General features: G+C 41.5%; 1 protein-coding gene across 2 annotated transcripts in view; it reads left to right on the top strand.

The window, feature by feature from the left end:
• Positions 1-25,647, top strand: part of ADAM22 (ADAM metallopeptidase domain 22) — a 1,118,190-nt gene that overhangs the window by 899,152 nt on the left and 193,391 nt on the right. For both annotated transcript variants that reach the window (XM_069211564.1, XM_069211563.1), the window contains exon 16: positions 14,675-14,746. In XM_069211564.1, coding sequence (XP_069067665.1) covers positions 14,675-14,746 — 72 coding nt within the window. The remainder of the gene's footprint in view (positions 1-14,674; positions 14,747-25,647) is intronic.

Here is a 25,647-nt window from a genome sequence, read left to right as displayed (position 1 = left end):
ACCCTCGGTGATTGCCTTATCACGCAGAGTGATAACATGTACGCGTATAGGGCATACATTGAGAGTATGCTTAATTACAGCAGAGATGCCTTGGACACACTGCTTTCAGCGGAGCACTTCTACAAAGATACTTACGATCATTTTGAAGCTACTGCCCTGTACGGCCGCAACCAGGGTTTTGTAAAAAGAGCAAGCTTCGCTGTCGGCAGTCAGCAGTTCGACCTCCTAGGTCGCATACCCTCGAACCTTTTCTCCCAAGATAAACTACTCATCAACAGCATCATTCGTAAGATCAAACTAACCTGCAACAAGGGCTCATTCTGTCTCATCAATGGGGATGCGGAACAGTATAAACTAGTTATACTGTCCGCCAGTTTGTTTATAAAGAGAGTGAAAGTGTCACCAAGCTCCAGACTGGCTCATGCCGAGGTTTTACAACTATCAAACGCCAAGTATGCGGTGGAAAGAGTAGCTCTGAAGATATATAGCATTCCAAAACATACCAGATTAACACCGCAGCAAAATGTATTTCTTGGACAGCTACCGAAACTTATTATTATAGGGTTTGTGGACAATACAACTTTTAGCGGTCAGTATACCTCAAACTCATTCAGTTTCAAACACTGCGACATCAACTACGTGTTGCTGGTACACAAGGGGGTGGTGATTCCTGTGGAATTGCACACACCCACTTTTGGAACATCGAATTTTATCAGGGAATATCTCGGACTGGTGTCGATAACAAGAAAACATGTGAGGGACTTGGAAGTCTTCATATCAAGAGAAGGATATGGGGACGGCTACACGCTGTAAATAATCTGATAAAAAACAGAAATCTAAAAGCTGAAATACGTTTTAGTCAACCCTTGGCTACCAATGTAACATGATTGTATTTGCAGTGTTCAACAGCATCATCCAGGTCAACCTCACCCGCCAAATCATGTTTGACTATCTTTTAAATATTGTACAATGGGCCCTGTGCAGATACATGAGTTCTTAAGGCTGCATAAATACGCAAGGAAATACTTTTTAGATGTTTTTCCGAGCAACAGTCTATTCAAGGTAGCTGGTGTAGAAAGACCACTCTCGCTAGTCTTTAACACAGGTCCGCATTACAAGGGAGGAACACACTGGGTGGAAATGTTTGGAAAATTTACAAGGTTACAGTGTTTGACAGTTCAGTGGCGTTCCCCGAGCATACCATCTGTACAAAACCCATATACAAGTATATAAAAAAAGCTGCTGGTAGGGTCGAGTATAACAAGATGCGGGTGCAGGGTTCTTTATCACTTACATGTGGGGAACACTGTATATATTTTATTAGTAAAATGTCTGAGGGTATGACGTTTAGAAAATTTCTAAATCTATATCTGTGCGATCTAGTAAATAGCAACCGTATGGTTGTGAAGTATGTAAAAGAAAATGCGGGGTCTATGGCGACTGTTGTTAAAACAGAGTACGATGTGTGTCAAAAGTGTAAGGCCTTGTAATGCTTTATAAGTGCAACTATAATTGTCTACAATAAAATAATTTAAACTCGAAATCAAACTATACATTTTCATTGCTCTGACTGGGACCAAATGTCAAAAAGACGACAGAAGAGTGGGGAAACGGTTGAAAAGTGTTTATTACATATAATTTTAGTACAAGCATTAAGCAACCAAACATACTAAAGAAAATAAATGATTAAAGAAACCAATAAATACATTAATCAGTGTAAAACTATACACACACACACACAGTGTAAAAATGTACATAGGTTCAAAAAGTAGAAGTATCAAACATGTAACCAAATGTTCTCTTTTGGATGATGTCTTTTTAGGCTCCAAATGCAGAGGCCATGTGTTCCATGAGGGGGATAGCAGGGGGATAGGCAGGGCTGTGGGCACTGTAGGGCCGGATTTAAAAACAACAGGCGTTGGAGTACTTGGAGGGCTGTAAGTAGAATCTTTTAAACTTTCAAACAACCGTCTGTGTTCAGCATTACCAATGATCGTAGAAGGAACGTTGAGTTCTGCAGCGGCCTGTAGAAACTGGTCCCAGCCTCTTGGCACTTTCTGGAGTGATAGGACTCTCAAGTGTGTGAAACCTTTGACGAGGTCGTACATATGAGACCCAACAATCGGCTGTCCTTAGTAGAGGAATTATGCCCGATCGTTCGACGAGGTTAGATCTTTAGAAGCAGCCATTCTACTTAGTAACATTTGCTTCGCACCTCTGTCTTATATTTTTTTGAAAGTTCTTCAACAAAGACGTCTGGGGGCGGTGGTGACGGGACCACCGGATGTGAGGGCTGTTGAGCCTGAGGCGCAGCGAGGGCTGGAGGTGGCGAATCAGAGTCAGGGGGTATATAGAGTCAGCATGTTTTGTTCTGACTGACACTGCTTGTAATAATATAGAAAATTTTGAAGAACTCTGGAGTAAAGATTGACTTTGTTGTACGTTTTTAAATCAGTCCGGTTTAAAATGTTTTTAATATCGGCATCTAGGCGTAATGTTTAATTTTTTCGTATATCCCAAGCATCCTTCGTAGAAGGGCCCAACTGTTCCAGCTGTTGGTGCAGTACCAAGAACATCTTTTGGACGTAATCCATTAGTTCCCGGCTAGGAGGTTTGTAAATAAAGGAATCGCTACGCCCAGAAGTGCTCCTGTAAAGCCCCCGACTGTTTTACAAGTTTTTTCTTAGAAACGAGGGAATCCCTTTTATTACTAAGCTTTTTGATAAGGTTGCACTTCTTAAGCACACGGAACTCACTCTCTGATATAGGGACTTTGCCTTTTAGGGTGTTTAGGGCAATTACTGAAATAGCAGCCACTAAGTCGTCCGAAGCCGTGCAAAGGATGGCCTTTCTTTGTTGGGGGCTAGCTGTACCGGCATTTTCAGGAGGGTTAAATTATGGCATAGATGCACGGATATGGTCAGCACCTTATATTATAAGGCTCATAGTGTAAAATTAACAAAAATCTTTTTAAAAAAAATTTGTATACGATTTAGTTTTGGTTTTAGGTATGTAAGCCAGGGAGGTCTGGTGGAAAAATATCAGCATGTAGTCTGTAGTCTTCTAAAGTGATGGGTTTCAAGTCTACCAGCAGGTAGCCATGAGGTTTACTGGTAGCGTTGTAAAGGCTTCGAAGAAAAACTGGGTGTTTCTGGGTGTTTCTTGTACATCTGTTTAGCGATGATAGATATCTGCTGTTTGTCACATAGGGTTTTAAATAGGACGACGTAGGAGGTGTTTAGAGCTATAGAACGACTGCTCTTACCCTTGTAAAACAAGTTCTGCACGATGTAACATATGCTTAGATTACGATGGTGTGATTATTGGGTAAAAGCTTTTTCTATTTCGGGGTGGTTCCCGCCCTCCCGCGTAAGATCATCTACAATCACCATGTTTATAAGGTGTTTAGGTAACAAGGCATCGTCGTTGAGAGTGTCGGGTTTTATAAATTTAATGTGTGGGGGAACCTTCAGGATAGTTCCGTATAAAGATCTTGCCATAAAGCCATACAATGTTGTTTGGGGTCTGGGATAAAACCACCGGAGCGTTTTCTAACAACTTCTTTATAAAATAACTTTTACCACAATTTGAGGGGCCTGCTAAAATGCAGGAGAACGGGTGTTGCAATCTTGTGTCTATAGTCGTGGGGGGTTGGTATTCTAATGCAGCTTTAATAACCGTGCGGCAGGGTTTTGTAGTTTTCAGTAAGGACCCTTTTATCAAACAGTACCGTAAGGTTTTATGTAAAGGCTGGGTTGTAATTTCCCACCGCCTTTTGGACCACACTATGCTGGGCTGTTGTACAACAATGGTTTTATTATTATTACCATTTTCGATATAGCGTATTCTTTCACCAAATGCTTTAAACTGTCAAAATTGATTTTAACGGTGTCATTAACATTTAAGGTGATACCTTTCACTTTCATACACATGTTGCCGTTTTGTAGGAATAGGTCTTGGGTCCCGATGAAGTGTACCCTACTATGTAGTTGTCCTTATCTAATTCGCTGGTCAAAGCTCCTAGATAATCACCTGGGGGTGGGTCTTCATCACCATCCTTACTCACAAAAATAACGGTAACGAGTCGGTATTGTGATACAGGCCCCGCTCCTGCTGTTTATCCAACACCCTGTAAAGCTCCTAACGAGCGTAAGCTGTTGTGAAACAAGCTATGAAAATATTTATATTGGTACATGTTGTGGGGTACTCTTTAGCATATTTTTAGCAGAGAGCGGCGGTCTTATCATTGATAAACTTGCAGCTGGACACACCATAACTAGGTGAAAAAAGGTACTTAAACAACACATCAGGATCTGTTATTATGGTAGTGTTTGGTAGGTTTGTACGTTGGGCACATTTTCCCCATAAGAAGTTTAGGCAGAGCTTGCCTAACTGGCGACTGGCGGGGTTGACCTCGGGTCTCAACCTTATGCCTTCGTGAGTATGGTAATCATTGATGTACTTTTACTTAGAGGCCACATCGACACACCATTCAGGAAAGCACAAAGCCTCCTGTTTTTCTCTCAGAAACAAGTTGATATACTTAGAAAAGAGACATGTTGATCTTCTTTCAAAGTGCCATACCTCCACTATTTTACACAGTCTGCAACCTTTCTCAAGGGCCTTTCGTACCTCGATGCTACACCAAGTACTGATGAGCACCCTCTGCTCGTCTGTGTGTCTACACTCGTTAGTCTCCTTACTTTCATTGCAGGTTCAACACAACGGGAACATGAACTTGCTGCCGACTCTGTACGGTAGCACCAGAAAGTAAAGCCACTGTGGCGAGTAGATATGGCACTTAATGAGCCCAAAATATTAATCTACAGGCTTAAAGTCACTACTGATGATGGTGGGGTGGCCTATAGGGTATAACTTCTGTTTGTTCACAAGCTTGTGAAGTCATAATAGTGTATTTTTTCACCCTCACCCGCAGCCCTGTACAATTGTATAGTGTTTGTATGACCGCCAAATAAGGCATCGCGAGGTTCTAAAGGCTCGGGTAACTGTCGCCTCTTAATAAGACGCGAGTTCCGCATCCGAAGCTAGCATGTCTAACCACTCATATTCCCATAGGGTTCTCATTACAAAGCCACGGCTTTCAACATATTCAGCCTTCATCAGAGTACAGCGGTGTAAGTGTTCAAACTTGGTGCCCAACAGTCTGTTAAACTCGTGGGCCTTGTAACAGCAGGGACAACCATGGTAAAAACAACTGTTGTACTCGAAAGCCGTAGGCACACCATTATATATAGCATAGCCATCTAGATAATAAGGAGCCACTCGGTATTCACTGCCCTGTAAGGCATGTTGAATGAAGATGTTTTCCTTGTCAGAGACATACATGAGCCATTGGATGGAGAGGGGAGATTAGCGCTTCTGTTTGCAGTTATAGAGGTCGGGTGGTACTAGAGCTATGGTGCAGGGCTTCAGAAACATGTGTTTTTAGATAGACATACACATAGAAGCCAGCATAATAGTTTGGAAATGGTCGATGTAGTGTCTTTTTTACCATTCGGTTATTGCACTTTAACTCTTTTGGTCATTTCCACCACCATGTCTCTGAAAAGGTTGCAGGCTTTTTGTAATATCATTATATCAGCCTGACAGTACCCTTTCAACTCTGTTTGAAAATGAAAATGATTTTTACGGTTTTCATCGTACTGCTGTAGAAAGCTCTCTTTCTCAGCCGGCATGATATACTCAACACCATAGCTGTCGGCTGGTGTCATGGGCCCTTCATAATTCTGATTGGTCCAGGTGTTGAAAAAGTGGGGGAAATAACCTTTGCACCCTGGGAAACTAAAGGCTTTTGGTAATTTGCCCAATTTCATGGGTAGAAAATGGAGGGTATCAATGAACCTTATTTGAAAAGGCATAGCCTTTAATAACATCAGTTTGGAACCCTGGGTGATAAGCTCTACAGCCTTCTTTTCACTAATCATGGTCTGCAACATAAAGAATGAGTCGTACGCTTTCGAGTTATGAGCCAGCATAGTGTGCCCATAGAATTTTGGTTGCATGAAAGTGGAGAGGAATTAATTCACACACGTATGCCCTTCAAACTCCCAGCTGTCATCAGAAGTTAGATGATGAGCATAAATATAATTTGGTTGATGTACACCCGTCTCCAGCGTGCACTCCATATCGAACATTATGTTGTCTTCGGTTTTGGTCTGAGGGAACCCTTTTTACCATGTAACACTTGTGTTCTGCCCCCGTGTGACAATATACCTTTTATCTGAGACATTTCATACCTTTGCATTTATGCTCATAGGCGACGTAGCGCCTGCATTTCCTGCAGTGTATTTTAGAGACACAGCAAACAAGACTGTATGCTCTAGCAGTTTTGCGAGTGACAAAACATATTACACGTTCAACACCGTACCCTCTGCCCCGCGATCTCAATACACCCATCTCTCTGGCACATTTTACAGTGCATTTCACATTGGTGAGCTGTCTGTGTGTTGTAGATATGGTCGCAATGGGTGCACACGTACTTGGCTTCTAGAAAAACCCTCAGGTTCAAAATACCGTAAAAGTGATTTTCATGATAGAGAACATACACTGTCTTATTTTTCGTCCGCTCCCTGGTCGTGAAGTACTTCCAGGAACTGCTGTGGTAAAGAACTTTCACCGTAACGGCAAAATAGTTCTCAAAAAGACCTATGTCCCCAAAACCGACCATCCTGTCGTGCAGTATTGGAAGCGCCCTATGGGCTTCAGCAGCTATAGACAGAATGTGAGGATTGGGTGTAAAGCCATCCAGCAGTAGCCCCACTATGCTAGCAGCCAGACACTTGTTGGATGCCCCTGTTTTAAAATGGAGCAACCATCTTTGTTTCTTTCCAATGATCTTACCATACAAGATGCACTTTAACGGTCTTGCAACACCACCTTCGCGACCCCTGACAACGAGGGCAATGACTCTGAAGGTGCCATATGCAACTATTTCAGCCTTACTCTGCAGCAGGCTAGAGAGGTTTTCTAGAAATTCTACAGTGTCAAACACATTGGGGGGTGTTCGACAGGCGAACAAGGGACTGTCAATGCCCTGCTCCTGGAAGAGTAGTTGAAAGAAATCGTTAGGGCCAACATCATGTAACAGCCTTTCTATGAGCATTTGTACGGCTTGATGGATAGCTATAATTGTGTGATCAGAGGAATTTATATGATCCAGGTTAACAAAATGGAATTCCTTATAATGCTCTGTAGCGTTAAACCTCTCTACATTTCAACTGTACCTTCTAACACTTTCTAAAAACACCTGTACTGAATCCTCAGGTTGAGGATTGTCGCAAGATGGGGGCTCATGGGTGTATCATTCACTGATAGTTGACTATGGCTCGGTGGTGGCGTATTTTTGTACCTCCTTGTAACACTTAGTCTGGCTTTCTTTAATTTCCTTATTAAAAGCTTATGGTTTCTAGTGCTACTAGCCCACCTCTGTTTCTTACAAGCCCAGCTGTTTTTAGGTAACCAACCACAGCCTATTTGAACAATATTCAATGTATTTACGAGGTGTGTCCTTGCCACTTCACCTACTATGGGATGGGGTCTTGCAGGTTGTTCCAGGGTAACCTTGCTCTGGACTCTACCTCCTGAGGTCTTAAAAACCCCTATGTTTGTGAGGTCATTTTATTACAGGTGTTGATTTTTGGTGGTTTTATGCAGTTGTTGGGTGGCTCTTGCATTTTTTTGATTTTGAGCGCTCATAAGAACCGTAGAGCTTTAGTGAGTATATCCAGGGTTCTCTTTTTATACTTAGATCTGTGGATACTAGTACTAATAAATGTGGTTCTTACACTCTTTAAGCAACCCCTCGTGCCTAGTCACGCTTGTATATTACTTGTGTCTGCAGCGGCTGATTTACATGCTTGGACCACCTCCCTCCTACACAACTCCAACCTCTGGGTTAAAGTCCTCAGGCTGGCTTTGAAGGATGCGGTATCGCAACCCCCTTTCTTAAGTTTTAAAGAATTCAGGCTCAGTCTCAATTTTAGCTTTCTAACAGACTGGTGTATTTCTTTTTTATAGGTGTCCAGGACTCTAGTGCAGTCCAAAGTTCCATGTTCTGGGTCATTACTTGGAGTGTTAGATGCAGGGTTTATATTTCCCTGAGCCATACCAGGTACAGTTTCTTTGTTAACAGCAAGACCCGCTTTCTGAAGGGGTTGACTATGACGGGTCAAAAAAGCAGGGCCCCAGTGCGAACACCCGGATGTTTTGGATGACTGTTCCTCGCTAGACGGGGTTCCAAAACTTAAGAGTTTGTGACCCGCTACCACCCGTACTACTATCAGGGTATGTTGAAGAGGGAGAAGACTGAGGAACGTATACACTTGATGGGTGACTGGTGGGATTGTACACTCCTGAAGGTGTGATTGGGGACACTAGATATGGGGAACTTAAATGGTGAGCATAATAGCTTAGGGCCGCGGATGCGAGGGACGCGCAAGGGCTAGGAGCGGGTGATTGCTGACCTGAAGATTGCTGCGCCTCTGCGTCTATGCTAGAAGGCCCGTTGCATTCATTGGCTGATATTGTTTCAGAACCCTCAATCCCACCCATCAGTGCCTTGAGAAGCCCTATACAGGCGGCATAAGGGACCTCTATGGGGAGATCATTTTCAAACCTAGAGTCCAAAATAGAGTTTTTGGGACTGATCCGTTGGGAACCACCTTTACATTACCCGTTTCAGCCATAAAACACTTACACCTCTGTGGATTACGGGATCCTGTCAGAGGCATAATTGTGTTTTTAACTGAGTGATCTAGAAGAACCGTTTCTAGGTCAGGGACCAGTTGTTTCTTCTTACGATTCTTTAAGGAAAGACGGTTTATTTTAGGCTTGTTGCACTGTATGGGATCCCCCTCAACGGTCTTAAACAGTACTTGATGTTGTGTGTCTACGGGTGTAACGGCTCCATCGTCTGTGTGTCCCAACCCTTGCAGAAATGTACCTTCAGTAGAAGAGGCCATTGTACTGGTGGCAGTGTTTATTTGTAAGGTGGTGCAGTGGTTAAGGGCTGTACCTGGTCTATAACGATTATTTGTAGATACTGGTCATGGTTTGTCCTGACGCCCGGCGCCGATCTCCGCGGCAGCTGATGACTTTGTGTTTTGTAAGACTCCTGTGACATCCTTTAACGGCAATGCGGCCCACTTGATCTTACAGCAGACACCTTCTGAGATCTTTTGAGAGGGTTCTACGATGTGAAAGATAAAAAAATAAAATACATTTTAGGTATTGCTAGAACCGCTATATCCTAGAGGACGAAAAGAATAATTAGGTAGAGAGAGATAGAGAGAAAGAGAGAGAGAGAAAGAGGTTAGAATTCTTTAGGCTCTACATTTTTAAAACACACCTGATGTGCTCCCGAGGTTGGGGCCTTTCTTTATAGGTGTTCCATCATTAGGTGCTGTAGACTTCTTTTTCCGGCCTGCCTTTTTAACACTGTCGTTCACATTTTGTGCTGATGACACACCGCTTGTGCGTGCCCCCAGGGTCTCTGTATAGAAGAGGAAAAAAAAATGTCACACTTACAATATAAACCCATGACTTTTAGTATTCTCTGAGGCATCGGATAGTTTTATTTACCCGTAAAAGCTGTATTTTGTTGCACTGAAGACGTTACGTCTTGAGCCTTTGGGATCTGTTGTAGAGCCTTGACAGCCGTCTGTACTTCGGCGTCATTTCCTGTATAAAGGAAAACATTGTTAGAAATAAAGCTAAATAGGTAATAAGAGTAGGTCGTTGACTCTAACTATAAAACTATAGGTAACTGTACGTTGCTGAAAGGCATCCATTTCCTCATGGGCCGGTGTTTGCTCTTGGGGATCCTACATTCAAAGAGATATACTTGATTTTAGACTGCCATTCATTTTTTATGGTGCCGGAATAACACATTCATAAATATACTACAGGACTGTAAAAACTTTTACTCGAATAATCACATAAACAATTAAGAATACTCACTCAGGGTGTTAGCTAACAAGTACACTAGCATGACCTTACATTGTTCTGAAGGTACAATACACAAAGCCTCTTGATCACATTTCTCAAAAACCATACACTGTTTATTTTAAAAAGTCCACAGGGAAGTGCTGCTGCGCAACATAATATCTAGGAATCTGTCCATAAAGCATTATTATTTATATAGATACAGGTGCTCTGCAACCTTATTTTACTCATATTACAATACCGCCTCTAGTCCTTATAATGTCATATAATTACAGTAATTATTAAAAATATAAAACACAAAACAATTTAAACATCAGAGTTCATTGTATATATATATATATACATATATATATATATATATGTACAATAGAAAGGCAGCCGGATCCAAGGCTCCATTTCGTGTTTTCGCCCTAGCTCTCCAATGCTCTCAACCATGTGTGGGGGTGGAGCTCACTCTAAGCCTGAGCCTAGAGGGTGGAGCAGACAGGCCAAACCAGCCCCACCACCACAGACACAGTCTTTTTGAAAGATTGCAGGCTGTGGAGACAGCATGGGGGGCCCCTGCGTCTTTCTCATCACCTCTCCAGGACAACAGGACCCTCCCCTAAGGTGAGTGGTTAGGGGTTTGTGGGGCTTGAGCCTGGTGCTCAATGCCCCACACTATTGATAGGTTGTGTGGTGGCTACAGAACTTAGGACACACACACATTGTGCTATGTGTCCCCTGCCACAACTAAAAAAAAAATTGTTTTATTATTCTTATTATTATTTTTTAATTTATATATATATATTTTTATTTTATTTATTTATTTATATTTAAAAAAAAAAAAAATGCTGCCAGGTAGGCCCCTGGGGACCCGAGTCTTGTGCTCGGGGCCAAAGGGCCCGACCGTTTGGTATATTGTAGGGCCTGAGAGCCCAAGCGCGTGAGGCTAGGGCCCTCAGGCCTCTACCTCGCGCCACGCACATCCTCCTCCTCCGCCATATGGTGGCAGAGGGGCGAAGACTTCGCGTTAGACACCCTCTAACCCCAAGGGGGGCTGGAGGGTGTCTAACGCAATGGGTGAGGCCTCCTGCCAGTAACTTAGCAAGCCTGCTCTCAGAGGCTGCAGGCTCAGGCCGCGTGGCCTCTGAGAGCAAGTCTGCTAAGTTAAGGTCAGAGATCGCTGAGCTTTTTGTGGCTCGTGATCTGTGCCCTTAACTTAACAGACTTGCTCTCAGAAGCCGTGCAGCGTAAGCCTGCAACCTCTGAGAGCAGGTGTGTTAAGTTAATAACGAGGGTCACTGAGCGCTTTGCGGCTTGGTGACCATGCCAATAAATAACAGATCTGTTCTCAGAGGCCTCTGAGAACAGATCTGTTATGTTGATAACGGAGCTCTCGGTGACCCTCGTTATTAACTTAACAGACCGACTTTCAGAGGTCACGTAATCCATGAGAGCCAGCGTGTTAGGTTAATAACAGGGGTCGCCGAGCCACACACACTCTATTACCCCCACCATTAACTAAGAGTACCTGCTATCAGGGGCCGAAGGCTGACAGCCTCACATGCTCGCCACTCAGTGCCTAATTGGTAAATAAGAAGGTGTCGGTGCCCAAAGCCCTCTTCTTAAACACACGGCTGCTGCACTTAAATGTGGGAACAAGGAATACTGTGACATTGTAATCCTGAAGTCATCTTGGGTCTCTTTATTGACCCTTCAGCTCTCTCTGCAGCTTGCTGCTTTCACCCATTGTGGAGCTTTTTCTGTTTTTCTCTTCCACCATCTTTCCCCAATCTGTCTTTGCTCAAAGCAAATGCTTGAGGCAGAAGAATAAATGCCAGCCCTCAAAAATAAGTGCAGGTGCTCAGCACCGGAAACAGCAAGCACAAATTAAGCACTGTCACCCTCATCACATGACTTTGCATGCATGTTCTCGGGGGGGCCCAGGGCTCATAGCCTATGGACCTGTGCAACAGCCTTTTTGGCACCCCCAACCCCACCAAAAAAAAACATTGTACTGCCCACATCTCACCATAGTCCACCTTTCACATACATTAATATCACTTTAAAAGCGTGGTTAAAGGCTGGCTTTATCTATACTGGCAGCTATCCACATATAGTTCTGTTTTTTGCAGCAGACGTATTAACCCTCCGAGCTACTTAATGGAGAGTCACAACTAGTGCTTACTAGTAGGCACATTAATTATAAGAGGTACCTTGACAATTTTTATTATTTCCAGAAGGCTGCATGCACAAGGAAATGTTCAGCATGTGCTTTTAAATAGTAAGCTTCCTGAGTTAACCCCTCGCACCGCCCCATAGGCCGCCCCTGTCCCCTAGGATGTTGGGAGTTGGGGTGCCCCCAAGGGCGCTCAAAACGCAGGACACCCCTATACCCCACCTTTAAAGCCCGCTGGGGTGACAGTGCCTGGTTCTGTTCGCCCACCCACTCCATGAGCCTAACCCCTTGGGCTGCTGAGGGTGCAAGGGTTCGCAATGGGCACCCCTAGCCCATTTTATCATAATTAAAACACATTTTGCGTACCACATAAATAGAATATAATAATAATAATAATAATATTAATAAATAAATGTAAACAAAAACATGGCTTTAGATAGTAGTATTCAAAGTACATGGCACATATGCTCTGTGTGTCCTAGGGAAAGTGGCTAGAGACAATAGCAAATTGGAAGAACATTACAAAAAATATACAAATAGGTCATAGTTATTTACCTTCAGTAAAAGTTGGTTTGCATTACCACTTTGCGCTCTGCCCTTTATATTTTTATCCTTAATGGTCTGGTGTAGCCCTGCTCTCCGCAAGCTTCAATTTGTTGCTCACAAAAACAGTCTTGCGAGATGTCTGTGTGTATAATACCTATGTGGGGCTTTTACACTTGCTATGCCAGGCTTATTATGAATAGGCATTGCGAAGGGGTGGGCTCTGAAACATATTGGGGGTTATTCTAACTTTGGAGGAGGTGTTAATCCGTCCCAAAAGTGACGGAAAAGTGACGGATTTACCACCAGCCGTATTACGAGTCCATTATATCCTATGGAACTCGTAATACGGCTGGTGGTATATCCGTCACTTTACCGTCACTTTTGGGACGGATTAACACTCCTCCAAAGTTAGAATAACCCCCATTATGTTTTATGGTTATGTTAGAATTTCATAACACATCCCCAAGACATCTGCTAAGCATGTATGGGTCATTCTGACTTGCAAAAACATAGGTGGAAAGTTCATTGCTTTACGTAAGCAGTAACAAGAAGGCCTGGTAAGATAATAGGGGTGTTGGGCATCAGCTCCTCTAGAAACTGCGTAACGGCCTGAACACCCCCATGTGGCCTGCTAAGCGTGACGTATCTTCCCCTTACACACAGCTACCTTCCTTAGGTAACTATGACTTGTTTTTAAAGGTCATGTTCTATGTCCATATACACCCTGCTTGGCCCTTTCTGTGCCTGTGGGCTTCAAGATTCTTTTCTTTTTTTTTTTAAAAGGTCAGCATCGTACATTCCCTCTAGGTTAATCAAGGCTCTCGGGAGGGTTGGGTGGGGGCTCTGTAGTTCCACCGCACCTCCCTCTCAGGAGCCACACTGCAGCCCAACCAGCCTGACGGCATGAACATGCCCAGACTTGTCCTCTTAGGCGCAGAAACAGGGTGCACATCTGCACGGTCTCCGTTTTACACAACACATACACCTAGACACTAGGGACACCAATAGGGCACGTGACTAACACGTCATCACACCATGCCACAACACACGTGACTCACCTACACCTACGTCAGTTCTGGGGTGGGCTCCCAGGGATCACCGGAAGTCCTGGTAATGGATGTGACATAATTTCCGGGACAGGACAACTGTCACTTTTGAATGATGAGGAAAGGTATGCCTGATTGCCATTAACAAGGATATTTTTTTATTGTGTATTATATTACTGATTGACATTGGCTTTATTTTTGTGATGGATTTTTAAATTGTAATGGATTTTAGTATCCAAACAATAAAGATCTTTTCATTCATTCATTCATTATCTCTTTTTTTTACATTCCTGCAGCCGTTTAGCTCATCCTTTGTGGCTTGCCACCTCCTTGTGAGCCTCAGGTAGATGCGGCCATGCTCGTTGGCTCCAAGCCAAGCCCCCCCTGTGATCAGCCCCTATGATAGGGATATTATATGGCATAACATCACTTCCTGTGATGTTATTTCCTATGATGTCCCTGCATGTGATACTATATTGAATCCTTGCTTTTGCAACAATTCCCACGCTATTCTTAAGTTGTGGGCGAATACCACCTGCACTTTCACCTGCTTCTAGCAGGTGATCTGGCCAAATATACAATTTCAAGTGCCCCGGGTTTCCTACGGCTCTTTAAGTCCCCACTGTAGCCAGTAATTTCTGTTAGGAGCAACATCTGGGACCACCTGCCATTAGGCATTGAATGTGTGAACAGTCTGAAAGTGTTTATAAAATCAAGTTGCTTTACTTTTGCAAAATGTTAGACCGCGTGAAAGCAATGATTTGAAATGAGTGCTGTGTATTTTAATCTCGGGCAATTTAGAACTGGAAAATGTTCATATAGTTAGCGTTGGTGGTGATGGATATCTTTTGCTGGCATGTGTAGTAAGCATTTACATAACTAGAATGTTTTTTCTAAGTTTCTCTTTAGAATAAATTGTTCAGTTTACTCATAGACTCTTGGATTGTTTTCTTTTCAGCTCTTAGATCCCCCAGAATGTGGCAACGGCTTTGTCGAGGTCGGAGAAGAGTGTGACTGTGGTACTTCCGCTGTAAGTACCTTAATTCCAGTCAGTAACTGTAACTCCTTTTCCAGACTTTAATGCTTTTCAGTAAGATATTGAATATTCATGATTTTTTCAAACTAAGTTGTTTTGTCAAAATGTATTATCACTGTACTCTGAGAACCTTAAACCAAGTCATAATGCATCTGTTTATTCACGATGGCACATCACTTTCAATTGGATTGTCATAACATTTCATCACTGCATACATGAATATCTCAAGACCAGAGCAAAATAGGTATATTGATGGTGTGAAGAGGATGGACGATAATACAGAGAGCAATTACTCAGGCTTAAAACATTTATTCAATATAAGAATGTTAGAAGTCAGAATCGTTCCCTGGAAATGTAAGGGACAAAAAAAGGCTATGTTTCCTTTGATCAGAGTCGAGAAGCATGTCAGACAAAGGAGAGATGTGCACGGAAACCGATTAGTAAAGCAAAATAAACTGATACTGGAAAAATACAACAAAAATAAAAAAGCAAAAAATGACAAACTCCTAAAGCAAAGACTCTTTTTAGGTTTCGTTAAAGAAAAGTAACTTACATGTGTTAAGACTATGAATCTGAACAGAGAAGGAAGTCATTTCTTTGGGGAATGCCTAGGGTCTTAATAGAATTGGAGGCTGGACAAAGGAAGGCATTTTTCAGCCCCACAAAAGTGAGAGGATGTACTACCTTGGCAAATGGTTCAGGTAGTAATGTAACAGCCGTTTTAAAATGGACTAATATGTTAGGTTCTTGGAGTTCAGTAAAACTTTTAATATGCCTCCACTCAGAAACATATTATTAGGCTGCATAGCAATTGTTACAAGAATCAGTTTGACCAAGTGATTTAGTAATTGAAAAGTGCAAAGCATGCTGGTAAGTCGAACTAATTTAAAGGGAAAGGTGGCACCAAGCATTAAAAAGTTCTGTAGTTTATTCAAACCTTACATTTTAGAAGGCAAGGTTGAGGGAATTTTAGCAACATAAAGGATGATGGACGGAATGCTGAACAATGCGAACATTCACCCCCAGTCACAAACCTGAGTTTAATCCATCGTTCTTTTGCTCACCATGCCACTCCAGTTGGAATCAGCTATATGCAACTCAGTCTTGACCCTGCTCCCCGTAGGAACAGTCCAGCCTGAACTGCCAGACAAGGTTCTCCCTGGACTGGAAACAAGCATCCTGGGACCGGTTTCATATTATCACCCTTCATCAGGCAGGCTTGAATCCAGTGGCACAGTGAGCAAGGGACCCACGTATGGGCATACCCTTCCCGCTTAGAGCAACTTTAGCAACACAAAAGGATGATGCGATGAACGGAATGCTGAGCAATGCAAACATTCAACCCCAGTCACAAACCTGGGTTTAATCCATCATTCTTTTGCTCACCATGCCACTCCAGTTTGGACCCAGCCATATGCAAATCAGTCTTGACCCTGTTCCCCATGGGAACAGTCAAGCCGAACTGCCCGGCCACGTCCTCCCTGGACTGGAAACAAGCACCCTGAGACCAGTTTCAGGATATCACCCTTCAACAGCCAAGCTAGCTCGAATCCGGTGGTACACTGAGCAAGGGGCCCACATCTGGTCATACCCTTCCTACTTGGAGCAACTTCAGCAACACAAAAGAATAATGGACGGAATGCTGAGCAATGCAAACATTCACCCCCATTCACAGATCTGGGTTTAATCCATCGTTCTTTTGCTCACCATGCCACCCCAGTCTTGGCCCCATTCCTCATGGGAACAGTCCAACCCGAACTGCCAGGACAGGTCCTTCCTGGACCGGAAAAACAAACATCCTGGGACTTGTTTCAGGGTATCACCCTTCATCAGTCAGGCTAGCTTGAATCCAGTGGCACAGTGAGCAAGGGACCTATGTCTGGGCATACACTCCCCACTTAGGGCAACTTCGCAACACAAAAGGATGACGGACAGAATGATGAACAATGCAAACATTCACCCCCACCTCCACAGATCTCGGTTTGATCCATCGTTCTTTTGCTTACCATGCTACCCAAGTTTGGACCCAGCCATATGCAAATCAGTCTTGACCCTGTTCCCCATGGGAACACTCCAGCCCGTACAGCCAGGCCAGGTCCTCCCTGGACCAGAAACAAGCAGCCTGGGACCGGTTTCACAATATCACCCTTCATCAGCCGGGCTAGCTCGAATCCAGTGGCACAGTGAGCAAGGGGCCCATGTCCCATCCATCCATTATCCTTTTGCTCACCATGCCACCCCAGTTTGGACCCAGCCCTATGCAAATCAGTCTTGACCCTGTTCCCCCTGGGGGATCCCCACCGGGGGGGGTCCCCACCATGAAAAGGCAGGTGGAAAGTAGGCTCGTGATCAACACAGCAGCGCGGAACTCAAGGCCACCATGGCTGACTGTGACTCCGACTGTCATCCCCTCGCCTTCCGTCAGCTAGAATCATAATGTGGCTGTCGGACTACCTGGAGTGCGGCGGACCGACAGCCACCACAGCATTGGGGGTCCTCAGACTGCCATTGTCATAATGAGGCCCTAAGTTACACTAGCAACATCACCCACTGTTTGACATTAAAAACATAAAGGCCCTATTGTGATAGCATGTCTCCTAATCAAACCCAAAAATAACTATTGTTCTCATTCAACCATAATGTAAGAATGCTAATAATTATGTTAATTTTGTTTTTTTTATCACTAAATGATTTTAAGAAATGCTGTTGTAGTTCAAATATTCCATCTGGACTTTGTGTTTTTTATAATAAGGGGTGGATACATGCAAGATCTAAAACATGCACTTTTCCCTGTGTCTGCATGAGGCAGTGGCGGAAACTCAAAATCGATTTATAAAACTCCTGAATTTTAAATGTAAATTTTTTAAATCCAACAAAGTGATTTCTCTGGTAAATTCTCCTCCAAATGAGTTTGCTATAATCTTTTTAACGTTTTAAAATCCTTGTTAAAAATTTTGGACAATTTGATTTGTGTGTGATGGTACTTAAACTTTTTTGTAAACATACTTGATCTCTCTTGATATCTAAATCAATAAAATGATTATTGTTGTTATTGTTGAAATGTCCCTTCTGGTGCACTAAATGCTGCAAAATGTGCTGATTTTTCTTCTAGTTCAATTGATGAAATGCACTTGTTAGATCAATTGTAGAAAACACAGTGGCATCATTTACTGACAACAGTAATTTTTGTAAATTAGGTAAAGGAAATGTATCCACCTAAGCAGCTTCATTCAAACATCGTAAATCAACACGCAATCCTAAGTCACCATTTTCCTTAAGTGAAATTACCATAAGGGAAATGCAATGTGGTCTCTCAGTTGGTTCAATTATATATTTGTCACTTTGACCTTCAAGCATTTATTTTAACTTATGTCTATAATTCACTGGAAAATTGCATATTTTTTGTCTCACTGGAATAACATTCTCTCAAAGTACAATATTACTAATATATTAGGAAATTCATTCTTAAGTGTCTCATACTCAGAACTTGTTTCATTTATTCCTTGTATGGCATAAGCAGGAGGATCTGCCATTGGATCCAACTTGATTCCTCATTCACTGATTTGGGACGACCCCAGAATCATCTCACCCTTTTCTTCTACATACAATGCGCCATACATTTTGTGTGTTAAATCCCAAATGAACACACACACAAAACCTACCATTTGTATTTTATGACTTGTATAACTACCTGGACTTCCATCTGATACCAGTAATTGCCTTCATGGCCATAACTTACCTATCATGTACTTGCTAAAAATTCTATACCACACACAAGAAACTACCATGGCATTCGCTTGAACACCATCAATTGGTAATTCACAACTAGGTCATTTCACTGTCAATTTTTTCATATCATTTGTTTCAACCCGCACAGTCAGTACAACTCCATGCATAGTCAAAGTATATTTATCATCATTCTCAGATATAATATTTAACTCTCTTAAATATTTATACACTCTACTGAGAAATCCCCTTTATTTCTTACAAGTACTAAATGCATTCCAAACGCTGGACACTGTTTGGCAGTGACTAAATGATCCACATCTGTAACTTGATATGTCTCTATTCTTAGCACTAGTTTTTTTTCTACATCAATCGTTCTCCATTTTTCTTTCCCTTGCTTCGTATTTGCTATCACTGATTAATTTCACCAGTATCTTCATTCTCCTTCCTTACTGTTTGTATGCATTTTGCAACATCCAAATCCACTTTCAAAGTCCTTTCTCCACACAACCACAATTCTTCTCTATCTACTTTGACTTACTTTGTATTAAAACTTGGTCTCTCAAACCTTGGCTATGAGACATGTGCCCAAAATTACATATGACTGCCAATCCTCTCAAAGCCGCTACACATTGATCAATTGTTTCATCCTCTTTTTGAACCCTGGAGAATAATTTAAATCTCTCCAACACCACATTGCCTTTCCTTCCATATCTTTCATGTAATTGCTTAATTGCAATTTGAAACACCTCTATGTAGACAGGATTTTCTACAGGTGGCAAATGTTTAAACTCCCTTAATCCAATCGGTTCTAATCTGTGTTTTAGTAAAGATAACTGCTTTTCTGTTGAGCATTCTCCATTACCTAAAAACTCCACATAAGCTTCATATAAATCAAGCCATAGCTCCCACTATAGGAGGCAATCTCATGGCTCAGCTAAAAGAAGTGCTGGAGCTTGAATACTATCCATTATCTTAAATACACTTATATATATTTTAACTCCCTTATAACAAATAAGATCAAAACAATCTAGGATGGTTGTTATTACACACAAATTATAACAGTATTTGATATGAGTCTACGTGTTGCTGCCACTTAATAGGACAATGCATGCAAAGCAGTACAATAAGTTGACTCTACAAACAAGTGATGCTAAATATGTTCAGTTAAATAGTTGGTTATGTAACTATATATTTAATTAGGTTGTGCAAATCACCATAGATCCGGCTCAAGTTAAAGTACCATTTAGAACAGTGGTTCTCAACCTTTTGTCTCCTGAAGACCCCAATTGAATCACTACTAGAAGCTGGGGACCCCCAAGCAATTTCTACAATTTAAATTTCAAACATTAAGACAGTAATTCACAAAAATACACAAACAAGTTCAAACCAAACAAATACTCAAATTACTAACAATATAATGATTTTATATTGACAAAATATGCAAACATTGAAAAACATGAATGAGAAGGATGGTGCTGCCTTTCACCAACTAACTTTTCAGTGTTTGGTTTTATTTAGGAACGCTGAATCATCAGGTCAGATTCTACATTTCCCAAGCGATTTTTGTTTTTATTTTTTAGGTACATAAGATCCAAGAAAGGTTTTTCATATAATATGTGGTAGGGAAATGAAGTAAAACAATAGGGGCCTCTCATCTCGCAATAGTCTTTCAGTCACATGTATTTCATTTGTACTATACCACCTCTCATACCATTGTTGGGTGTTGGAGTACTTTACACAGGACTACAAGGTGTAGGATTCACTTGCCATCCATACTGGTAGGCATCTTCTAAGAGTGCTTGGTCTGAAGAAACACTTACACAGGATTCAGAACATAGCACAGTGGCTAGCATTGGCTTTAATATTAAAGTATTCCTATACAAGCAAACCTTTTTGTAGCAGCATAAGCATAATGAAAGGCTGCCTTACCAGCACGTCGCATTGAACCACCAAACTCCTCTCCAACAGCCTGCTGAGTCAATCTGGGTGCCATTCCACTGACTCCCACTCATTGCCAGTGTTAAGCTGAATGATGATACTGATTGATCTGGTAAATCATTTAAAATGTTAATACAAGATGTAAGGAGAGCATAGCCGTACCGACTTCATCTATTAATCTCCTTCATCAAACTGTCACTCCTAGAACTCTCATCCCCCCTAATCGCATGTCTCACATTCTCCTGTAGCTTATATGCTAGTTACATGTACTTTTTCTGCTCCAAACTTAACCACAATGGGGAAACTGTTGGACTTGGAGGAGGGATTGGATTTGCTATTTTCACTCCAGACTTGACCTCACTGGGGAAAGTGTTGAAATTTGGGGTTCACATTTACTATTGCAGCTCCAAACCTAATCACATTGGGAACATCATTGGGCCTATTACTGTTCCAACTCCAAACTTAAACACATTGGGGAAAGCAATGTACTTCAGAGGAGAAGGGGTCACATTTACTATTCCTACTTGCCCACACTGATGAAAGTGTTGGAGTTTGGGGCTCACCTTTACTATTCTAACTCCAAACGTAACCACTTTGGGGAATGTGTTGGACAATGGGGGCGGGAGAAGGGTTCATATTTACTATTTCAACTCAAAACGTGGGGCTGATTTAGGTCTTGGCAGAGGGAATAATCCATCATAAATGTGACAGATATCCCATCCGCCTTATTACGATTACCATAAGATATCAAGGGATAGTAATAAGGTGGACAGGTTATCTGTCATGTTTGTGACTGAGTATTCCCCGCTGCCAATACCTAAGGCCCTTAACCACATTGCATTGGGGATAGGGTTGGACTCATATTTACTATTGGGTTCATATTTACTATTGCAACTCCAAACTGAACCACACTGGGAAAAGTGTTGGACTTTTTAGGGTTCAGATTTACATTTCTGACTCTAAACCTCACCACATTGGAGACTTTGGAGAGGGGCAAATTTACTATTCCCTCTGCAAACCTAACTACACTGGGGAAAGTGATAGACTTTGGGGATTCAGATTTACTATTTCAACTACAAACGTAACCACTTTGATGAAAGCTCTGAAATGTGGAGGCAGACAAGTTCACTATTACATCTCCAAATGTAACCACATTGAGGATTATGATTTACTAGTCCACCTTCAAACCTGAACACATTAGGGAAAGTGTTGAACTTCGAGGGTGGTGTGGTTTCAAATATATTATTCACACTCTGAACATAACTACTTTGGGGACAGTGTTGAGGGGTTCATATTTAGTAATCCAAGTCCAATCTTAATCACATGATTGAAAGCGTTGGAGTTGGGGGTGTCAAATGTACTATTCCCACTTCAAACGTAACCTCTTTGGGGAAAGCTTGGAGTGGGTCAAATTTACCATATCCACTCCACTTTTAACCACATTAGGTAAAGTGTTGGACTATGAGGGGGCATGTTTACCATCTCCAACTCCAAACTTAACCACATAGGGAAAAGGTGTTTGACTTTGGAAGGGGGGGTGAAATGTACTATTGGACTTTTAGATTTCAAAATGAACCACTACTTTTTAATAGACATTTCACTAAAAAGAATGCATTACAGAAATCAATTTTAATTATCCCAAATGTAATCCATGCAGCAGAAAAAAAGGTAAATTCAGAGTACTACCAAAAATAAAATAACATTTTTTAATTATATCATTAAAATATTAAAATACTTACATTTAAAATTCTCAGTGTAAACATATGCAATTTACAAAAACTTTTAATAAAGCCAATAAGCATTTTTTAGTTAATTGAATGTAATTATTTTAATTTAAAAATAAAAATTAATTTTAATTAGCAAGGGATGAAATTTTTTTGGCAATTTAAAAAAATATAACTGTATTAAAACATGTTTTAAAAACTACATGAAAAAGAATTGCATACAAACATTTGAAGTTTGCATAATTAAAAAGAAAAAACTATACAACAAATATAAAGGTTTAAACAAATAGTTTTACTCTAAAAAAGTGTAAAATTAAAAAGAAAAATTAACAAAACAAAATATTTTCAACATCACAAACTTAAAAAATTATACATTTTGAATCACCCCCACTCTATTCCCCTCCCCTATAAAAGCAAAATTGTGCGCCTAAAATTATTCAACAAACACAAATGTTTTGAAATCAACCACAAAATGGTAAGACATAAATACATAAAAAACACAGGAAAAAACATATAATTTACAATGAGAAAACACACAGCTACATTTTATTAAAAATATATTGAATAAAACAATTATTTTTGCTGCAATATTCTGACCCATGACATTACGATATTGAAACCACTATGGGCCTGATTTAGAGTTCGGTGAATGGGTTTACTCCGTCGCAAAACAGATATCCTGTTTGCCGTATTATGATTCCATTCTGTGCTATGGACAATGTAATATGGTGGAAGGGACATCTGGCACGTTTGTGACGGAGTAACCCATCCCAAAAACTCTAAATCAGGCCCTATATTTGGGGCTTATGATAGTCTTACCAGGATCTTTTGTTGGAACACCTAATGGTTAAATGCCTAAAGATTTATTGTGAAAGAGATCCCCAGAGGCCAGACTCAAGCTGTGGAGGGGTGAAACCTATGGTGCACATTTGAGACCCATGGATCATATTCTGAGAGGCTTAAGTAATGAGAGACTCAAAGGGGTTCAATCTCTTGGCTTGCCAAAGCTCTCGAGCGGTAATAGCACAAAAATCATAGCGCATTTTTTACCAAGGAGGACTTGTCTAATATGCAAAGGAATTGTTGGTGCACCCATGTCTTTCTGTCTTGAACAAAATATTTAGTTGTGTGCCTCTCCTTTTGGAGTCTGATCTTCAAAGCCAGAGTACATCTGAATGAACTTGCAGCTTCTGAAAGCCATCCCAAAATTCAAGAGAAAGTGTCACAATAGATGCACAATCTTGAACAGCATCCAGTGAACAAGAGGTAGTATGTGTAGGCCAGCTAGACTAACGCTGGAGAGCAGGGATAAAGGGGCACTAGAACATTCAGGGGTAAGAAACAGTGACTAAAGCTGAAAGTCTGGTGGTAGCTTAGAAGGTAAGCTGAGCATATATTTAGCTGATATCTAGCACTGCTAGACATGCAGATATCGAAAAATACTTTCACGTAGCAGGTCCATGGATGGAAGGTGTCTAGCCATTGCACAGGCATTCCACAGCAAAATCAGGTGGCAATCCTGTGAGAGAAGAGTCAGAAATATGTCTAGAAGCTAAACCCTGTAGATCAGTAGTTCCCAACCTTTTCACTTCTGTGCACCTCCACTTTATCATTATTGGAACACGGGCACCCCCACTGAATCATTATTGGGTCTGGGGACCCTCACTGAGTCATTACTGGAAGCCAGGGACCCAGGCCTAAACATTGCTGATGATTTGAACCACAAAACAATATACAAAAAATACAGAAACAAGCATTCCATCAAACACATACACAAATGATAACACATTTTATTCAATTTGCAAACAAATAAAATACAAAAATTTAAATTGTATTTTTAATATGAAGTCTGGAGCTTTTCTAAACTCGATTGAAGCCACACACTGTCTATAATTTATTCTGTTTGAAGCACCTGCACTGCTCCCATGCATCAATCTGAGGATACTAATTTAATTTTTAGCCTCCAATTTCAAATACCTTGACATTTACACTATGTTTTAAAATTTTCAGTTATACATGTAGCCACTTTATTTATATACACGTTATCAATCTGTTAATATTAGTTATTTTTCTAAGCAGTCATGGGCCCCCTGAGGAGGCTTCGCGGATCCCAAAGGGTCCCCAGGCCACAGGTTGGGAACCATTACTGTAGCTATCAGGAAGGACATTACATAGATGAAAAGTGACATGCACAACTTGAACCTGAAACTGAATTTGGCAGAGAGTCAAATGTAGACCTTTGCACTACTGAAGCAGACAGCTACAGTACTAATATGCCATCTAGAAGCATAATCTACACTGTTGATGGTCAAGTGTGAGGATCTTGAAAATGGTCACATCACAGCAAATAGCCGCATTCCCAATCTCAAGGAAGATGCAGAGGGAGTGGATGTGGTTGACTGAGTAATAGACCTATTTGGAAGCATGTTGAAGGAGGGACCTGATTTTCTTTTTGTTATTGAGGGAGTCCAATCCGTAGACAGGAAACAGTTGTAAAGAGAGCAATCTGACCAAGAGAAATCCTAGAAATGCCCAGCTTTTCTCGTAAAGAAAGGTTCATGGTGGACACTCCCTCAGTGTAATCAATCCTCTTCAGCAATAGCAAAATACTCTCATACCAGTATCTGTTGGCAAGGTTATAATCCTGCAGTCCAGGAGGCAAATAAGCCCCCAAAATGAGTGTAATCTCAGATAGCATTGAGTTCTGATGGAAGAACAGAGAGATGATTAGCTCTCCTGAAGATGGGAAGGAATTGATGCACTTTGCTGACCACAACAATGAAAAGTAACTGCTGGACCAAGTACAGAGATCCGAAACAGGGCTGCAGGAGTGAGAGGGTACTTTGCACCAAAAAAAGAACCAGAGGGACACGTCCTCTTTCAGAAAGTCAATGAGACAGTTAAGTTGCAGAGAACTGATTTGAAATATGCTACATCTGGAAGAGGGAAGGTTGTGCTCCTGAGGGGAAGAAAACGCAGTTAGGATGGGAGGTATTGGGCCCTTTAGGGGCCAGGGATGGTGGTGGGGAGATATTAACAAGTGCAGGAAGATGCCTCATGTAGGCCCGGGTGTAAAAAACAGATGTAATAGAAGTGCCATGATGTTATAGGTCATGTCTGTGGAGGGGCACATCTCAAATGTGAAGACATATGTTACCTTTAAAGCGACTTAATAGAGTGGTAGATACAACTAATACCTTGATGACTCACTCACAGTCGGGGCTCCAAAAGTAGGGCTGGGGTCTTTGGATCTATGTTCATTATTAGGTTGGGGTGTTTCTTCTTTTAGAGATTTTGGTAGGTTTTAAGGGTATATATGATTATGTCATGCCCATGTAAGGAATCTTGTGACTGAGGTGTGGTGAATATGATATGGTTTCTCACCATTACACATGGTCAGTGATGTGGAAGTGTAGAGCTTAGAGTAATTAAAATAAGTGCTAAGTAACCATGATTTTTTAGCCACTTTGGGGCTCATTATAGTTTTTTGGGATCAGCACCTGG

The sequence above is a fragment of the Pleurodeles waltl genome, chromosome 10 (assembly GCF_031143425.1).
Source record: "Pleurodeles waltl isolate 20211129_DDA chromosome 10, aPleWal1.hap1.20221129, whole genome shotgun sequence".
Taxonomy (NCBI): domain Eukaryota; kingdom Metazoa; phylum Chordata; class Amphibia; order Caudata; family Salamandridae; genus Pleurodeles; species Pleurodeles waltl.
Note: the sequence above shows the minus strand (reverse complement) of the source record. Positions and strands in the feature narration are given on the sequence as shown.